This window comes from Dromiciops gliroides, chromosome 4 (genome assembly GCF_019393635.1).
Source record: "Dromiciops gliroides isolate mDroGli1 chromosome 4, mDroGli1.pri, whole genome shotgun sequence".
Lineage (NCBI taxonomy): Eukaryota > Metazoa > Chordata > Mammalia > Microbiotheria > Microbiotheriidae > Dromiciops > Dromiciops gliroides.
Window position 1 is genome coordinate 408320324 of NC_057864.1, and position 14031 is coordinate 408334354.

A 14031-nucleotide genomic window follows, 5' to 3' on the forward strand; every position below is an offset into this window, starting at 1 on the left:
CAGTAAAGAATGCCATAGAGGTTGGAAATATCGATGATTAGAAGGATGGAGATGCATCTGACAGAAATGGGGTTGTATGGAAGGTGGGTGGTTTTGATGAAAAGATACTGAGTTGTTTTGGAAATTTTAATTTTGAGATGCATAGGACCATTTTATTTGAAACATCTAATAGGATGCTGGTGGTAGGAAACTAGAATTCAGGAGAGAGACACCAATAAAGAGAGAAAGAAGAGATAAGATAGCTTAGAAAAGAAATCCAGAGATAGCAGATATGACAAAAAGACTGAAAAAAGACTGGTCAAATAGCAGAAAATAGAGGGAAAGAGGAAGGGAAGAAAGGGAGACAGAGAAAGGGAAGGAAGGGAAGAGAGAGAAAGAAGAAAGAGAAACAGAGATATGGGGAGACAGAAAGACATAGCAACAGAGGAACCACAAAATCCAAAGGTGAGAGGGTATACGTAAGGAAAGTGTAATTAATAGTGCCAAATGGGGGCAGCTAGCTGGCGCAGTGGATAAAGTACTTGCCCTGGATTCAGGACGACCTGAGTTCAAATCCGGGTTCAGACACTTGACACTTACTAGCTGTGTGACCATGGGCAAGTCACTTAACCCTCATTGTCCCACTCCCCCCGCCCGAAAATAGTGTCAAATGCTGTAGAGAACTCAATAAGATTGAAGATCAAGAAAAGGTCATCAAATATGATAATCAAAAGAGATCTTTTGTAATTTTGGAGAGAGTAATTTCAGTTGAGTGATATCAAAAGCCAGACTGCAGTGTTGTGAAGTGAGAAGGGAAAACAGAAGCAATGAATATATACAAAAACCTCTTCAAAAAATCAGGGCCCCTGGGACAGCTAGGTGGCCCAGTGGATAGAGCACTGGCCCTAGAGTCAAGAGGACCTGAGTTCAAATCCAGCCTCAGACACTTGATACTTACTAGTGTGTGACCTTGGGCAAGTCACTTAACCCCAATTGTGTCACCAAAAAAAAAAAAATCAGGGCCCCATTTTTATAAAAGTGTGATATGTTCCAAAGATATACCTGGAACAAAAGCCAGGATGAGTTTCACCACTGACTGAATAATTTTTGGCTCAGCCATTCTGAGCTTCTAAACAGGTGTAATAATCCCTGACACAGAGATATGACAAAGTTGTTGTACAGATGCTAGAAGAGTAAAAAACAGAATGATAGAAAGCTAAGAGCTAGGAGTGGTCTAAAAGATTATCTAGCCCAAATTCCTAATTTTACAGCTAAGTAAACATATGCCCAGAAGATGATAAAGTCTTTATACAGGATTGTAACATATCCCCAAACCAGTTAAGATGGAAAAGTTTTCTTTTTGTTTGTTTTTTAATGAAAATTGATGTTTTTCTCGTTAAATTATTTAGTGCTATAAGGCCCTATGATTTCCTTTGCAGAGATTCCCTCCTAGTACCTATTCTTCTTAGGTTACCTGTTCTTCTCAAACTGCACCAAACAATTTAGTAGCCAATCTTCTATTGATGAAACTCTTGAAATTTCCCAAATTGGTCATGAGCAAACAGAAACCAGTCAACTATCATGTTAATTCTAAAAGTGAAAGCTTGATACTCATGTTCAAGGCAATGACCTGGTTTGAGAGAACCCAAACTCACTTCTATGACAAGATAAGGTATCAGATATCAGAATAGAACTTTAGTGGACATATTTCAAATCATATTGTTAAAATCATTAAATTTGTTTGAATCTTATGCTGTTTTGGAAATGGGATTAAAAATAAAGACATGTGGCAAAGTGACTTTGAGCTGTTTTTTAGTTACTGGGTTTGTTTGTTTTTTACTTTAGAGATTCTATCCAACAGCAGTTTTAAAAAAATAATTTTCAATACAATATCATTGAGACAAAGTTCTGTGATTGTTCTTATTTTTTAAATGCATGACTAGATAAAAGCTAGGTTTATATCTCTAATAAATATATACATTTTTGGATCCCAATTGCAAGGTTCTGCAATGCTGCAGAGCTTATTGCAATTAGCTCAATGTTAGCTGTAAGTAGAAGACCTATTCCAGTAATGAATGAAAGATAAGTGACAGCCTGTGTGCTCAATTGGTATCTATTCCATGTCAGGATTAAATCAACACCCTTGGCATATCAGGTGGACCTTTGTGAAGGATTTACTGCAGGACAAAGATAAGAGTATAACAGATTGGAAAGGAATGTATGCATGGCTAAATATCCCACAGGAGAGATGAAACCACAGATACTTTGGATCCTGAAAGTCATATTTTCTGATTACTAGATCTTTATTTGGGCTGTGTTTTGTGTGTTTGTGTATTTTACATGCTTCAAAAATTCCAACAACAACAAAATAAAAAAACTCTTGATAATGAAAGACACTGGAAAGACTTATATGAACTGATGTATACTGAAATGAGCAGAACCAGGAGAACGTTGTGCATAGGGACAAATGTGGTTTGATGAAAAACTAAATGACTTAACTATTCTAAGGAATATAATCATCCAAGATAATCCCAAAGGACTATTGATGAAGGATACTATCCATCTCCAAAGAAAGAACTAATACTGATTGAAGCATGCTATTTTTCACTTTGTTTTTTTTCTTTTATTCAAGTTTTCTTATACAAAATGACTATGGTAATGTTTTACCTAATTGCACATGTATAATCTATATCTGATTGCTCAATGCCTTAGGGAGGAAGGTGGGGAGGGAGTGAAGGACAGATAGAATTTCGAACTCAAAACTTTACATAAAAATGTTTATAAAAAAAACGGGGGGGGGGGCAGCTAGGTGGTGCAGTGGATAAAGCACTGGCCCTGGAGTCAGGAGTACCTGAGTTCAAATCTGGCCTCAGACACTTGACACACACTAGCTGTGTGACCCTGGGCAAGTCACTTAACCCCCATTGCCCCGCAAAAAAAAAAAAAAGAAAGAAAGAAACCTACACCATCTTGCTATCTACCTTGCTGTGTTTGTACTGCTTCTCCCCAGGTGGACCAGCCCCTTTGCTCCAATCCTCTACAATTTATTTTTCAGTCTTCAGGGAAGCTAATGTCCATTTTGGAGTTTCTGCACTGAGGATGAATGCTCATAAATGAGGAATGGGTGGGTGCAAGCATATTTAGCTAACTGAATCTAGCTGAGTTCCAGACTATGCTTCAATATTCTATCCAGTTATCCAGGTGTCTAGCCATTCACTTAGGTCATTGTGTTATATATTGTTCCCCATGGTCCCCAATCTACCTCCTGCATTTTATCTCTATCTGTTAACATGGTAATTAAACCAATAATCCCATTAATTACTTTGTTTGTTTGTTTTTATTGGGGTTTTTTTTGCAGGGCAATTGGGGTTAAGTGACTTGCCTAGGGTCACACATCTAGTAAGTGTCAAGTGTCTGAGGCCTGATTTGAACCCAGGTCCTCCTGAATCCAGGGCTGGTGCTTTACCCACTATGCCACCTAGCTGCCCCCCACTCCATTCATTACTTTTGGAAAGGGCATGTCAACTGTCTGACCTATAGGTCAATTCGCCATACCTTTGATTCTGATAAGCAAAATGCCCCTTTGGCCACTACTCCCTTACATGTGTTGTCCCCTTAATAAAAAGGAAGCTACTTCAAGGAAGGGACTATCTCACTTTCTGGATTTGTATGCAAAACATTGAGTACAGCAACCAGAACATTAAGTGATAATAATCATTTTCATTCACTCATTCAAAGAAAAGTTCATAATAATAAAGGTCTTCTAAATACTTAGAGAGTTTTATACAATTATCATAAAATTTAATTGAAATGCTCTCCTAAACATGTATATAAAATTTCTCCAGCTCCAAAATGGATATTTGGTGGTCAACTTATACATTTTAAAAGGCAGCAGTTTGAAGAGGCAAAGGGGTGGCTGAAGGGGAGGCCTCAGTCAGGATGATATGATGCCCTCCAAGGGCATTAATTAAATTAAAGTAAAATTAAAATAAAATCAGGGCCACTGAACCATACAGAGGGGCTCTTGTTGGCTGCATACTGACTTAGGAAACCATATATTAACATTACCTCTATTGTACTGTGTTTTTTAAAAAAATGTATTTTGTTAACTATGTCCCTATTACATTTTAGTCTGGTTTCTGCAGTACTTCAGAGAATTGCCAGTCAATGTGGCCTGCAAGTCCCTTGTTTAATGCCTCTGTTCTATGGCACACTGGTTATGTGACCCTGGGCAAAGCAATTCACAGTTAACCAGAGAAATTTCTAAGATTCTTAAGTTGTAGAAAAATTGCTGATTTGTTTTCCTGCTTTGTAATTCTCCACAACCATGAAATCATGGGCACAGCATCCCTCCTCCCCTCAAAATATTTTGGAAAAAAAACTAAATTGATTTGAAAATGAGGACAGTAAATCTTTTTAACTTGTTAAAAGGAAATCCTGGCATTCCTTTCCCCTTGGAGAATAATCTATTCCCCAAAACTTTGTTTTTTATTAGAAAGTAGTTTGTAAAAAGCTATTCAAAAATATGTTCAATCTGAATTTTGAAATACATTTTTAACAGTCATTTACTCTTATGTGCCTTACCATCCCATTTATCATGACCATTTAATAGCATGGATTAAAGACTTTTTGAAACTAGTAGATTAATGTTGGCTGTAGTACTTTCATAACTGTGACAATAAAATACAGAATGATGAAGGAGCTAAGTGGACAAAGAGTTGAATTCACATCTAGCAGCAAGAAGACTGAATGGAATCCTGCCCAGACACTTGGTAGCCACATAACCCTATGCAAGTCACCTAACTTGGTTCAGCCTTGGTTTCCTCATCTGAATATTATTAGAAGATAACAACAGAAACAGCAAGGATCAAATAAGATGCATGAATAAAGCACTTTGTAAATCTAAAAGTGTTACATATTAGCTAGTAAAGCACTGTAATATATTTTGAATAATTACAGCTAGCATGAAAGATACATAAATGGTATGGCTTTGTACCATTTAGATTATAACAATTCTATTGCCCAATCTTGTGAACCCTGAAAATATCTGTGCCCTTCAGCCAAGTGTTTCTTACCTGTTAAAGCGTGGGTCTGCATAGGCATCTGGGATGTTAAGGACTTCCCCTGTTCTAGCCACCTGCCCAGCTATTCCTTTATCAATTGAAAATCTGCACACAGATAAAAAAAGAGGCATGCTAATCAGTAAATGCAAACTAAGCTTCAAAACAGTTTACCACTATTAAATACTGGTAAACTTGAACTTAAAAGGCTCTCAGTGCTGTATTCCAATTATTTTTATAATACCAAGAAATACATAGCAATTACTACATAATCTTGTAGAAAAGACAATGTTTAAGATGTTTTAAGCATCTTAGATCGCAATCTGATATTGTAGGAATTGTTTAGAGGGTCATCGATCATAAAATTTTAGCGTCTGCCAAAATTAAAGCATTTTATATCACTTTCTTAATGATTTATTTCCACTATAATTTGCTGTTTACATGTCTTTCTTTTGAAAAACAAGAATTGTATTTTCAAAAGAGAGTCCCATAAGAAAGTATCTTAAAATGTAAAGTTAGTGCAGAGCAATCATTCCAAGTCGATGTGCAATAAATATTTTTGGTGACACCGAGTATTATATCTACCTATTAACTTATAAATTTTCTCTCCCATTAGAATGTCAGTTCCTTAAGGCAAGGGGCTGTTTTTGCCTTTGTTCATATTCCCACAAGCTCAGTGCTTGGCACATAGGAAAAGTGCTTAGTAAGTAATGGTTGACTGCCCAACTAACTGCCCGACTGCTTGATTTATGAGTATAAAGTAATCACTGCTTGGTCCTTTCATCCCTATCGAGGGGTGGCAAAGTATTACATTATAATAGCATCTAAAGATATAAAAAATACCCATTTATGATTTTGGTGAGTAGAAAAGGAAAGTTTCAATATTCATAGTACAACAGATTGCATATCAAGTTACAATGAATTCATACCCCATGCTGACATAAAAATTTTATTTGGGGAACATTCAAAAGCTTGGTGAATTGTTGCACACACAGTCACAGCAAGTCCCTCACATTACTTTTCCACCCTTACGAAACCAAGAAAAGTAATACAAGTACCATTCTTGGCAGGCAGTAAATTGTGCAGAAATTAACACCATCCTGAAAGAATTTCTCGAAGTGAGTACTGGTCTGAGCATATCAGAAAACCAACTAGATAAACAACATTTACTTTCTATCACTCATTATAAATTCTTTAAGATATATAACTAACTCTTGGAAGCTCTTGGAAAGTAACAACCAGGACCATGATGTTAACATAGAATTGTGTGAGGACTAATGAGAAAGATTCTTAAGGACTTTGAAATACAATCATTATATAAAGAATAACATTTTATATCCTAAATACTCTTGGACATAAAAACTCACAACCACTAAATACATTTCAATCATCATATCATTAAGAGTATTTTATTACTGTAGTTATGAGACAAATATTTAGAAGTAGTACTGGTTTCAGAAGTGAGCTACAAGAATTGCATTATTAGCCTTAAACATAGTGTGATGACAAAGGTTTATTAAAATGATTAATGTCATCAAATTACAAACTTTAATTGAATTATCTGACAATGAATTTTACAATTTGACATTTGAAATAATAAAATAGTGAAGAATGACAGTAAATTATATAAAATCTTCTGCCTGTATTATTACAGGGATAACATTTGTACATTATGTCACAGAAAACAGCTATGGTTAAAAGAAGCCATAAATAAAATAATAATATACCATTTCCAAAACATCAATAAGCAAACAAAACACTGTAGTGTCACGAGAACCATGAAGGTAATTTTTATTCTGTCATTTTACTATATTTTTTACAAAGGAATTTTGTGTGCGTGATTATAAAGTCTTCTATTACAACTGAAATTTAATCAGAAGCATTTTCCAGATCATTCTCCCAACAATGCATGCAGACATAAAAATAGTCAGATATATTGTTAAAAGAAACAACATGTTAAATGGTCTTCAAAAATAAGATTTATATTCTATCTAAAAGATGTTAGCAGACACTCAGACTTTTAAATCAATGACTCAAATTAATAACTCTGTTCTTGTTCACTCATTTCAGTCATGTCTGACTTTTCATGACCCCATTGAGGGTTTCTTGACAAAGATACTTGAGTGGTTTGCCATTTCCTTTTCCAGCTCATTTTAAAGATGAGGAAAATGAATCAAATAGAGTAAAGTGGCTTGCCCACAGTAACATAGCTACTAAGTGTCTTGAGGCTAGATTTCAATTTAGGTCTTCCTGACTCCAGGCCTAGCGAACCACCTAGGTGTCCTTAACTAAATATACCTTAACTGTTTTTTAAACATGGTTAAAACAAGATCATGATCAAGTGAACATAAGCTTGTCTTAACAAGAGAGAAAGTATACAGTTTTGGTTTCCTAAACCTATAGTGTATAGTTAAGTATACACTTATCATTGTGCTCCAGGGACATAGGTTTGCCAAGAGGAATCTAGGGGGCAGTATATTGGGATCTGGTAATTTCCACAGCACCTTGTATTAATGTGAGAAAAATAAATTAAGAGTTGCCTACAGTGAATTCTTTATAATTTGGGGGTTGTGCAAGAGCGCTCCACATATTATCTAACTTGAATGCAGAAAAAGTCCACATCTATATCAACCAAATAAGCATTCCATTAATGCATAATGTTGTATAAGATGATTTTTGTAGGCAGAATGCTGCCTATGTTTGCCATTTATAGGTTATTGATGCTTATTCCAATTTTAAGTGTGAAAATATGTATGGGTGTATCTGTGTGTGTGTGTGTGTGTGTGTGTGTGTGTGTGTGTGTGTGTGTGATGACTGACTGCAATGACTGTTCAGTAATCTGAACTGGTTAACAGTGCCCAAATTAACCACGAGCCACATCATGTTCGATGCTTTGACATCAGAGATACAGCTGAGGAGACACTCAGTGTTGGCGCACCCTTATCAAACATCTCCATGCTCTTCTACATGAAAGATGCACAAGAGCAGACAGGGTGCACCTGGACCTACCTTAGCACACTAGTAAGTTTTTCCACCATGATTTCCAAAAGGACCGCCTCCGGAAGAGGGCATTTCCAGGAGTGACGTTATTGCTTCAGAGAGGCTGTTTCGGTGGCACTGCAATGTCATTCCCAGAAGTACTACCTTCTGGAGGCGGGTCCTGGTGGGAATGATATCACAGTATGACAAGTATTGTCAGCATACCTGTGAATAGGCACAGAAAGCGGGTAACATAATACCGGCACATCTGTAATCAGAGCCTATTTGCTTTTTTACTTCATTGCATACCTTATTTCTTTGGTCTTCTTAAAAACAGGCTTCCCTTCATTTTCCTCCCCAATATCAAAAAGGTCTGAATATAATTCTTTGTTCTTATGGTCTACCTGGAAAAGTGCACAACGATCTGCGTTCACCAAGTTTTTTGCATATATCTAAGGAAAAACAACAAAACAAAGATTAGACATCAAGAAACTCCTCTTGTAGGAGGCCTGAGATAAAGTCCATAAGAAAGGCAATATTTTAATAATCACAGACCAGTCTTTACTCTGAAACAAGGGGAAACGTGAGGCAATTGAAGAAGTTTTCAACTTGGAGTCATAAGACTTTAATTCAAATCTAGGCTCTGCCATTGAAAATCTGCCTGACTGTGGACTTAACTTCTCCTCATCTATAAAACAGAGACTGACCAGTCTCTAAGGCCCCCTTCCAAGCCTTAGTCCATAATCATGATTTCTAAGTGGCTTCCACAAGTTATCAAAAGTAATTCACATTCAATATTTAGCATATACAGAAATAATTACTTTTCTCAAAATGACCAATAATTTTGGATCTTTTGCATTTCTATCCATCTGTTTGAATTAAATAGTAGGTTAAAAAAAAAGGTGGGAGAAAGAAGAGCATTTAATTAGAATCCAGTCTTTCCTCGGGATTAATATTGTTCACAATATTCTTTTATTTCCTGTCCATTTCCTATTCCTTCATAACACATATGTCTTATTTCCCTGGCTACTTCTAAACCCTTACTCAGCCATTATTACTTGATCAATCCTGTTCTTTTGAAGTTCAGGACATCTGACTTTTTTATGCCCTCACAATTCTGTCATTCTTTCTGATACTGACCTCCAGAACAATTTTCTCAATTACCATCCTTTGATTTATAGTCTTCCTCTCAAATCCTTCCTCAAGTGATCCTCAGAGATTTCAATATCTATGTTGTTGATTTTTCTAACCGGTTGTCAGCATTCATTCCTTCAATTCCTCAATTCTTATGATCACCATCTTTATTCTTCAACTATCCAATGGGGATAATAATAACAACTAATGTAAGAAGAAGAAAATTTCTACTACGATATGCTGTGATCAGATATATATTGGACTACATGGCTCCTGCAGACCCTGGAGATTCTATGATTCATTGCATTGGTATGCATAGCAACATCTCCCTTCCAGAGGTCATACTGTGTGGCTTCTGTCATACAGAAGACAACTATAAAACTGAAGAGGGATTGGGGGTGGATGGGTGGGGTAAACTGATTATGAGGAAAATGGCTATCAAAAAAACTCATTAATTATGGAAGAAAATCCTGTGACCACCCATAGGACAGATGAATAAAGCTAACTGATTTACTATGTTTGAAGATGGCAAACTAGAAGGTGGGGGGATGTCTTTTTGCGAAATGGCAAGAAATTTCAGTTAAAAAGGAGGAAACAGACATCAGAAACAACAGCCTCAATCAACAAGAATCATTTTGGTTTGGTTTTGTATTTTAGATGAAGCAAATAGGCCTAAACAACTCAACAGAGCCTGAAGACATTTACATAAAAATATGGTACATTACAAAATAATGTTAACAAGGACCCCTGTAATCAAGAAAAATTATTTTCAGAGAAACTAATAATCCTTTCCTTCAGTCTAAAATTTATGCCTTTACAGTGGAGTAAAAATAAGATGTCCCTCTGGAAAAACTTGGCAATAAGCACAGTGCTCTATTTTTTACATAGGCTCATCTGTGGCATGCCAAAAGCAGGTGTTACAAAAACAGATAAATGGGAGAGCGTCTGGTGGGTCTGTGTGTTTGTCACTTAGCAAATGCTGACAGCAAAGAGCAGAATTATGTTTCATGCATTAGAAATAAAATGTAGTCATGTGGATATTTTACTGTCAATAAAGGATCAGGATATTAAAGAACAAAGAAAAATATTCATCATAGCTTGCCAAGAAAGATTTCTTTTTAAGGGAATAGTGGTTCTTTGCTGTGACACCCAAAGCAAACACTTTGGTGCTAAAATTAAGAACAAAAATCTAAATCTCTTGTCTCACACTGAATCCCAACCTCTTTAGTGTACTGTCTTTATGTTCCTAAGACTTTTAAAATTTCAATGTTCTAAATTACCTTATGTACTTTGCCTAACATTTCATGAATCTGAAGTCTATCTAGCCTAGGGATAAGATAAAGCATGGCAGTCCTGAATATTTTGGTAATAAACTGATACTATGCCAACTCACCAGAAACTTCGAGATTGTCTTTGAGGAAAGGGCAAGAATGATTGCTGATAAGTTTTGGAGTGAAGGATGCTGACAACAAGGGGAAAGCTTCGAGAAGGGGAGCACGGTGGGAAACTGAGGCATTTTAAGTTACAAGGTGTGGAAAGTGCTACATGGCTCTTCCTTTGAAATGCTAGTTAGCTTTTAGGACGGAAAAATGTAGTTTGATACTGGTCCATGGTCAAATAGATTCAGATTAGACTACATAACCACCTTCTTTATCAGGACTTTCGATGTAGCAAAGTAGTAAAGGGATCAAATTTAAGAAAAGGATTGAGCATAGTTTTTGCATCAACTGACATGCCTAGTTTTCCAATTATATTTTTGAGAAAGGGGCAGTGAGTTATTTTAAGTTATTTCATTTTAAAGCTAGAAATGTCAAATTATCCAGCATTAAAATGGGGAGAAAGCTCAAACTCTATCCAGTTTTCAAAAATAGTCTTTACTTAAAGCAAAGGTGAGCTGTGTTTGGAAATATTCAAGAAACCATTTTATTTGAAAGAGTAGGCGCTTATTGGAAATGATCAGTAATTTGACAGTGACATACAAATTACTTTTTCCTAAATATGATCATTCATCATAACATTAATAGTCAGAAGCTGAGATTCTTAAGACTTAACAATGTCATTTTAAAAATAAGAACCAACCTACCATTATGTGTTCAAGTAGAGAATCTATTGCGACTATGTTATCAAAATAGGTTCTGTAGAAAAAAAAGGAACATAACGTTCATAAAGCAGTGTTATTTTGATTACAGTAAACACTAAGACCTGAGTACATTTTCTGATTTTCATTATGTTTAGGAAAAACAACAGTTACACTACAAATTTTCAAAGAAGCCCCACAGTTTCATATGCTGACTCTTTAGACACTCATATCATGGTGGGTGCTTGGGTACAAAGAAGAAAATAATAAGTAGTGCCTGCATTTAAGGATCTTATCTTCTCCTGTGGAACCAGAGGGAAGAAAAGCAGAATATAAATACCAAATATTTTTTGAAGGGAGAGGGGACACTAACAAGTGTGAAAGATGCAAATTGAAGTTAGAAATTTTACAAAGAGGGTAACATTTGAATTGAGTATTAAAGGAAGCTAGAAATTCTACAAAGTGAGGTAGCAATTAATTCTAGGGACAGGGCAGCCTGTGAAGACACAGAAATCAGAAATGGAATGATGTGCATGAGAAGAACAAGTAGACCAGTTTGCTGAGAACCCAGAGTACATGGAAGACAATAACATGCAATAAGCTTAAGAAGAGAAGGCCAGAGTGTGATGGGCTTGAAATGACAAAGAAAAGCATTTCAGATGTGTACTTCAGAAATAGCAATTTAGTAATATGTCCCATGTTCTTCAAATATTCTTTTAATCTCCTTATATCTAGATGATGTTTCCATTCTGACTTTAGGTTTATTTCCAAAGTATTAGGGATAAAGGAAAATAATGTATATGTTCTAAAATACTTATAGCAGCTTTCTAGTGTAGAAAATATTTTACTGACTGGGCCTAATTTGGGGGGACTTAAACTGGGACTCTTGACTAACTGGCTATTTGGCTATCTGACTGCGTTTAATTTAATATGGGCCATTTATAAAGTTCCACCACACTGCTCCACTCCCAAATTGATAAGCAAAATATTAAGAAGCCTCTTAACTAAATAATCAAAGCAGAGTTTATTTATGAGATACTATTTAAATTAAGAATACAGGGAAATAAAATGTACAACCTGACTGTATTGCAGCGCGCTTCTTTGCTGTGCGCCTCTTTCCACTGAGTCTCTTTCCCACCTGCTGAGCTTCAAACTTTTTGAATACAATAAGGGCTTTAGCTACCTCTCGCCTCAGGGTATTCAGGTCCTTTATTCTAACTCCGAGTCCCTTTCACTTTGTAACTTTCTTCTCCTTACTGCCACCGCTGAACCCCTGTGTTTCTCTCTCACTGACCTTCTGTCTATCTGCTCCATCAGTCTGCCCTTCAGCCTCTCTTTTCCCTGCTCCTAATCCTTCTCCTCTTCTCCCCCATCCTTGTAGCCCAGTATCTAGTCTGCTGCACTCCAACCTTTATAATCTCGTCAGCCAGTTTGACTTCTTCTCCTCCTCCTCTCATCTGTCCAAACCTCTCTAATCTCCTCAGCCCCGCCCTGAGTCTAACTCCCAGGTCTCTACATACCTTTTCTTCTCTCCACTCAAATCTCGGGGCTTCCTGTGCCCCCACAGACCAAGCTAATCTGCCAGCCAGAGCTGCGGCTAGTGGGGGGCGGGGGGGGGGGGCTTTTTCTCCCCCAGCTGTCTGACCTGGTGTCCTGTACAACCCACGGGGCTTTCTGGCTCAGCTGAAGCAGAGGGGGAGGGACATCAGCCCCTCCCACACAGAAGAGACCCTGAGGGCCTAAGGCTTTCCAATCTCAGTCCAAAGGTAGGGTCCCCAAATTAAAATAAATTTCCACACTAGGAAATTGAAGGGATGCCCATCAATTAGGGAATGGCTGACCAAATTGTGGTATATGACAATGATGGAATACTACTGTGCTATAAGAAATAATAAGCTTGATAATTTAAGAAAAACATGGATAGACACATGAAATAATGAAGAGTAAAATGAGCAGAACCAAGAGAACATTGTATACAGTAAAAGCAATCTTGTTTTAAGGACAACTTTGAGCAAGTAAGTCATTGTGACTATTATTAATACCCAAATTAACTACAAAGGACATATGACAAAAGATGCTACCTGTATCCAGAGAAAGAACTGATAAAAAGAAGTATGGAATGATTTTACATATATGAACATATGTGCGTATATCTATCTATATTATATCTATACATATACATATATATTTGTGTCTAATGGTAGCCAACTTTAAGGTGAGGAAGGAGGAAAAAAAGGAAAAAAACAAATTTACATGATAACTTTATTGTATATTTAAAAGCAATAGCAAGTTATATATAATGGATTTGCAGTTTCATGTGCAATCATCTTTTTCATTATACTATGTTATGGAAATTCTTGTTTTAATCCATAAATTGAAAATAAAATAAATAAAAATTTTAGAAAAGACATATCAATTTGGTAGCTATATGGAGGATGAATTAGAGTGGGTAGAGACTGAAGGCAAGGAGACCACTTGGGAGACCAATGCAAGAGTTTATATGAGAGATAATAAGGACCTGAATAACACTAGTCAGCAGAACTAAGGGAATAGATGAGAGAGATGTTTTTCCCTCCTATCTGACCCTGCTCCCCAGAAGATTCCATAGAACTCAGTAACTGATTAAAGGGTGAGGTAGGGGGCAGCTAGGTGGCACAGTAGATAAATCACCAGCCCTGGATTCAGGAGGACCTGAGTTCAAATTCGGCCTCAGACACTTGACACTTACTAGCTGTGTGACCCTGGGCAAGTCATTTAACACTGCTCCACAAAACAAAAACAACAACAACAAAAAAAAAAAAA

At 36.5% G+C, this 14031-nt stretch overlaps 1 protein-coding gene across 5 annotated transcripts in view; it reads right to left on the minus strand.

Annotated features, from left to right (window-relative positions):
* The window catches only part of PDE10A (phosphodiesterase 10A), an 887116-nt gene that overhangs the window by 82317 nt on the left and 790768 nt on the right, over positions 1-14031 (minus strand). For all 5 annotated transcript variants that reach the window (XM_044000217.1, XM_044000218.1, XM_044000216.1 and 2 more), the window contains 3 exons: positions 11236-11287; positions 8328-8470; positions 5055-5147 (listed from right to left, as the gene is read on the minus strand). In XM_044000217.1, coding sequence (XP_043856152.1) covers positions 5055-5147; positions 8328-8470; positions 11236-11287 — 288 coding nt within the window. The remainder of the gene's footprint in view (positions 1-5054; positions 5148-8327; positions 8471-11235; positions 11288-14031) is intronic.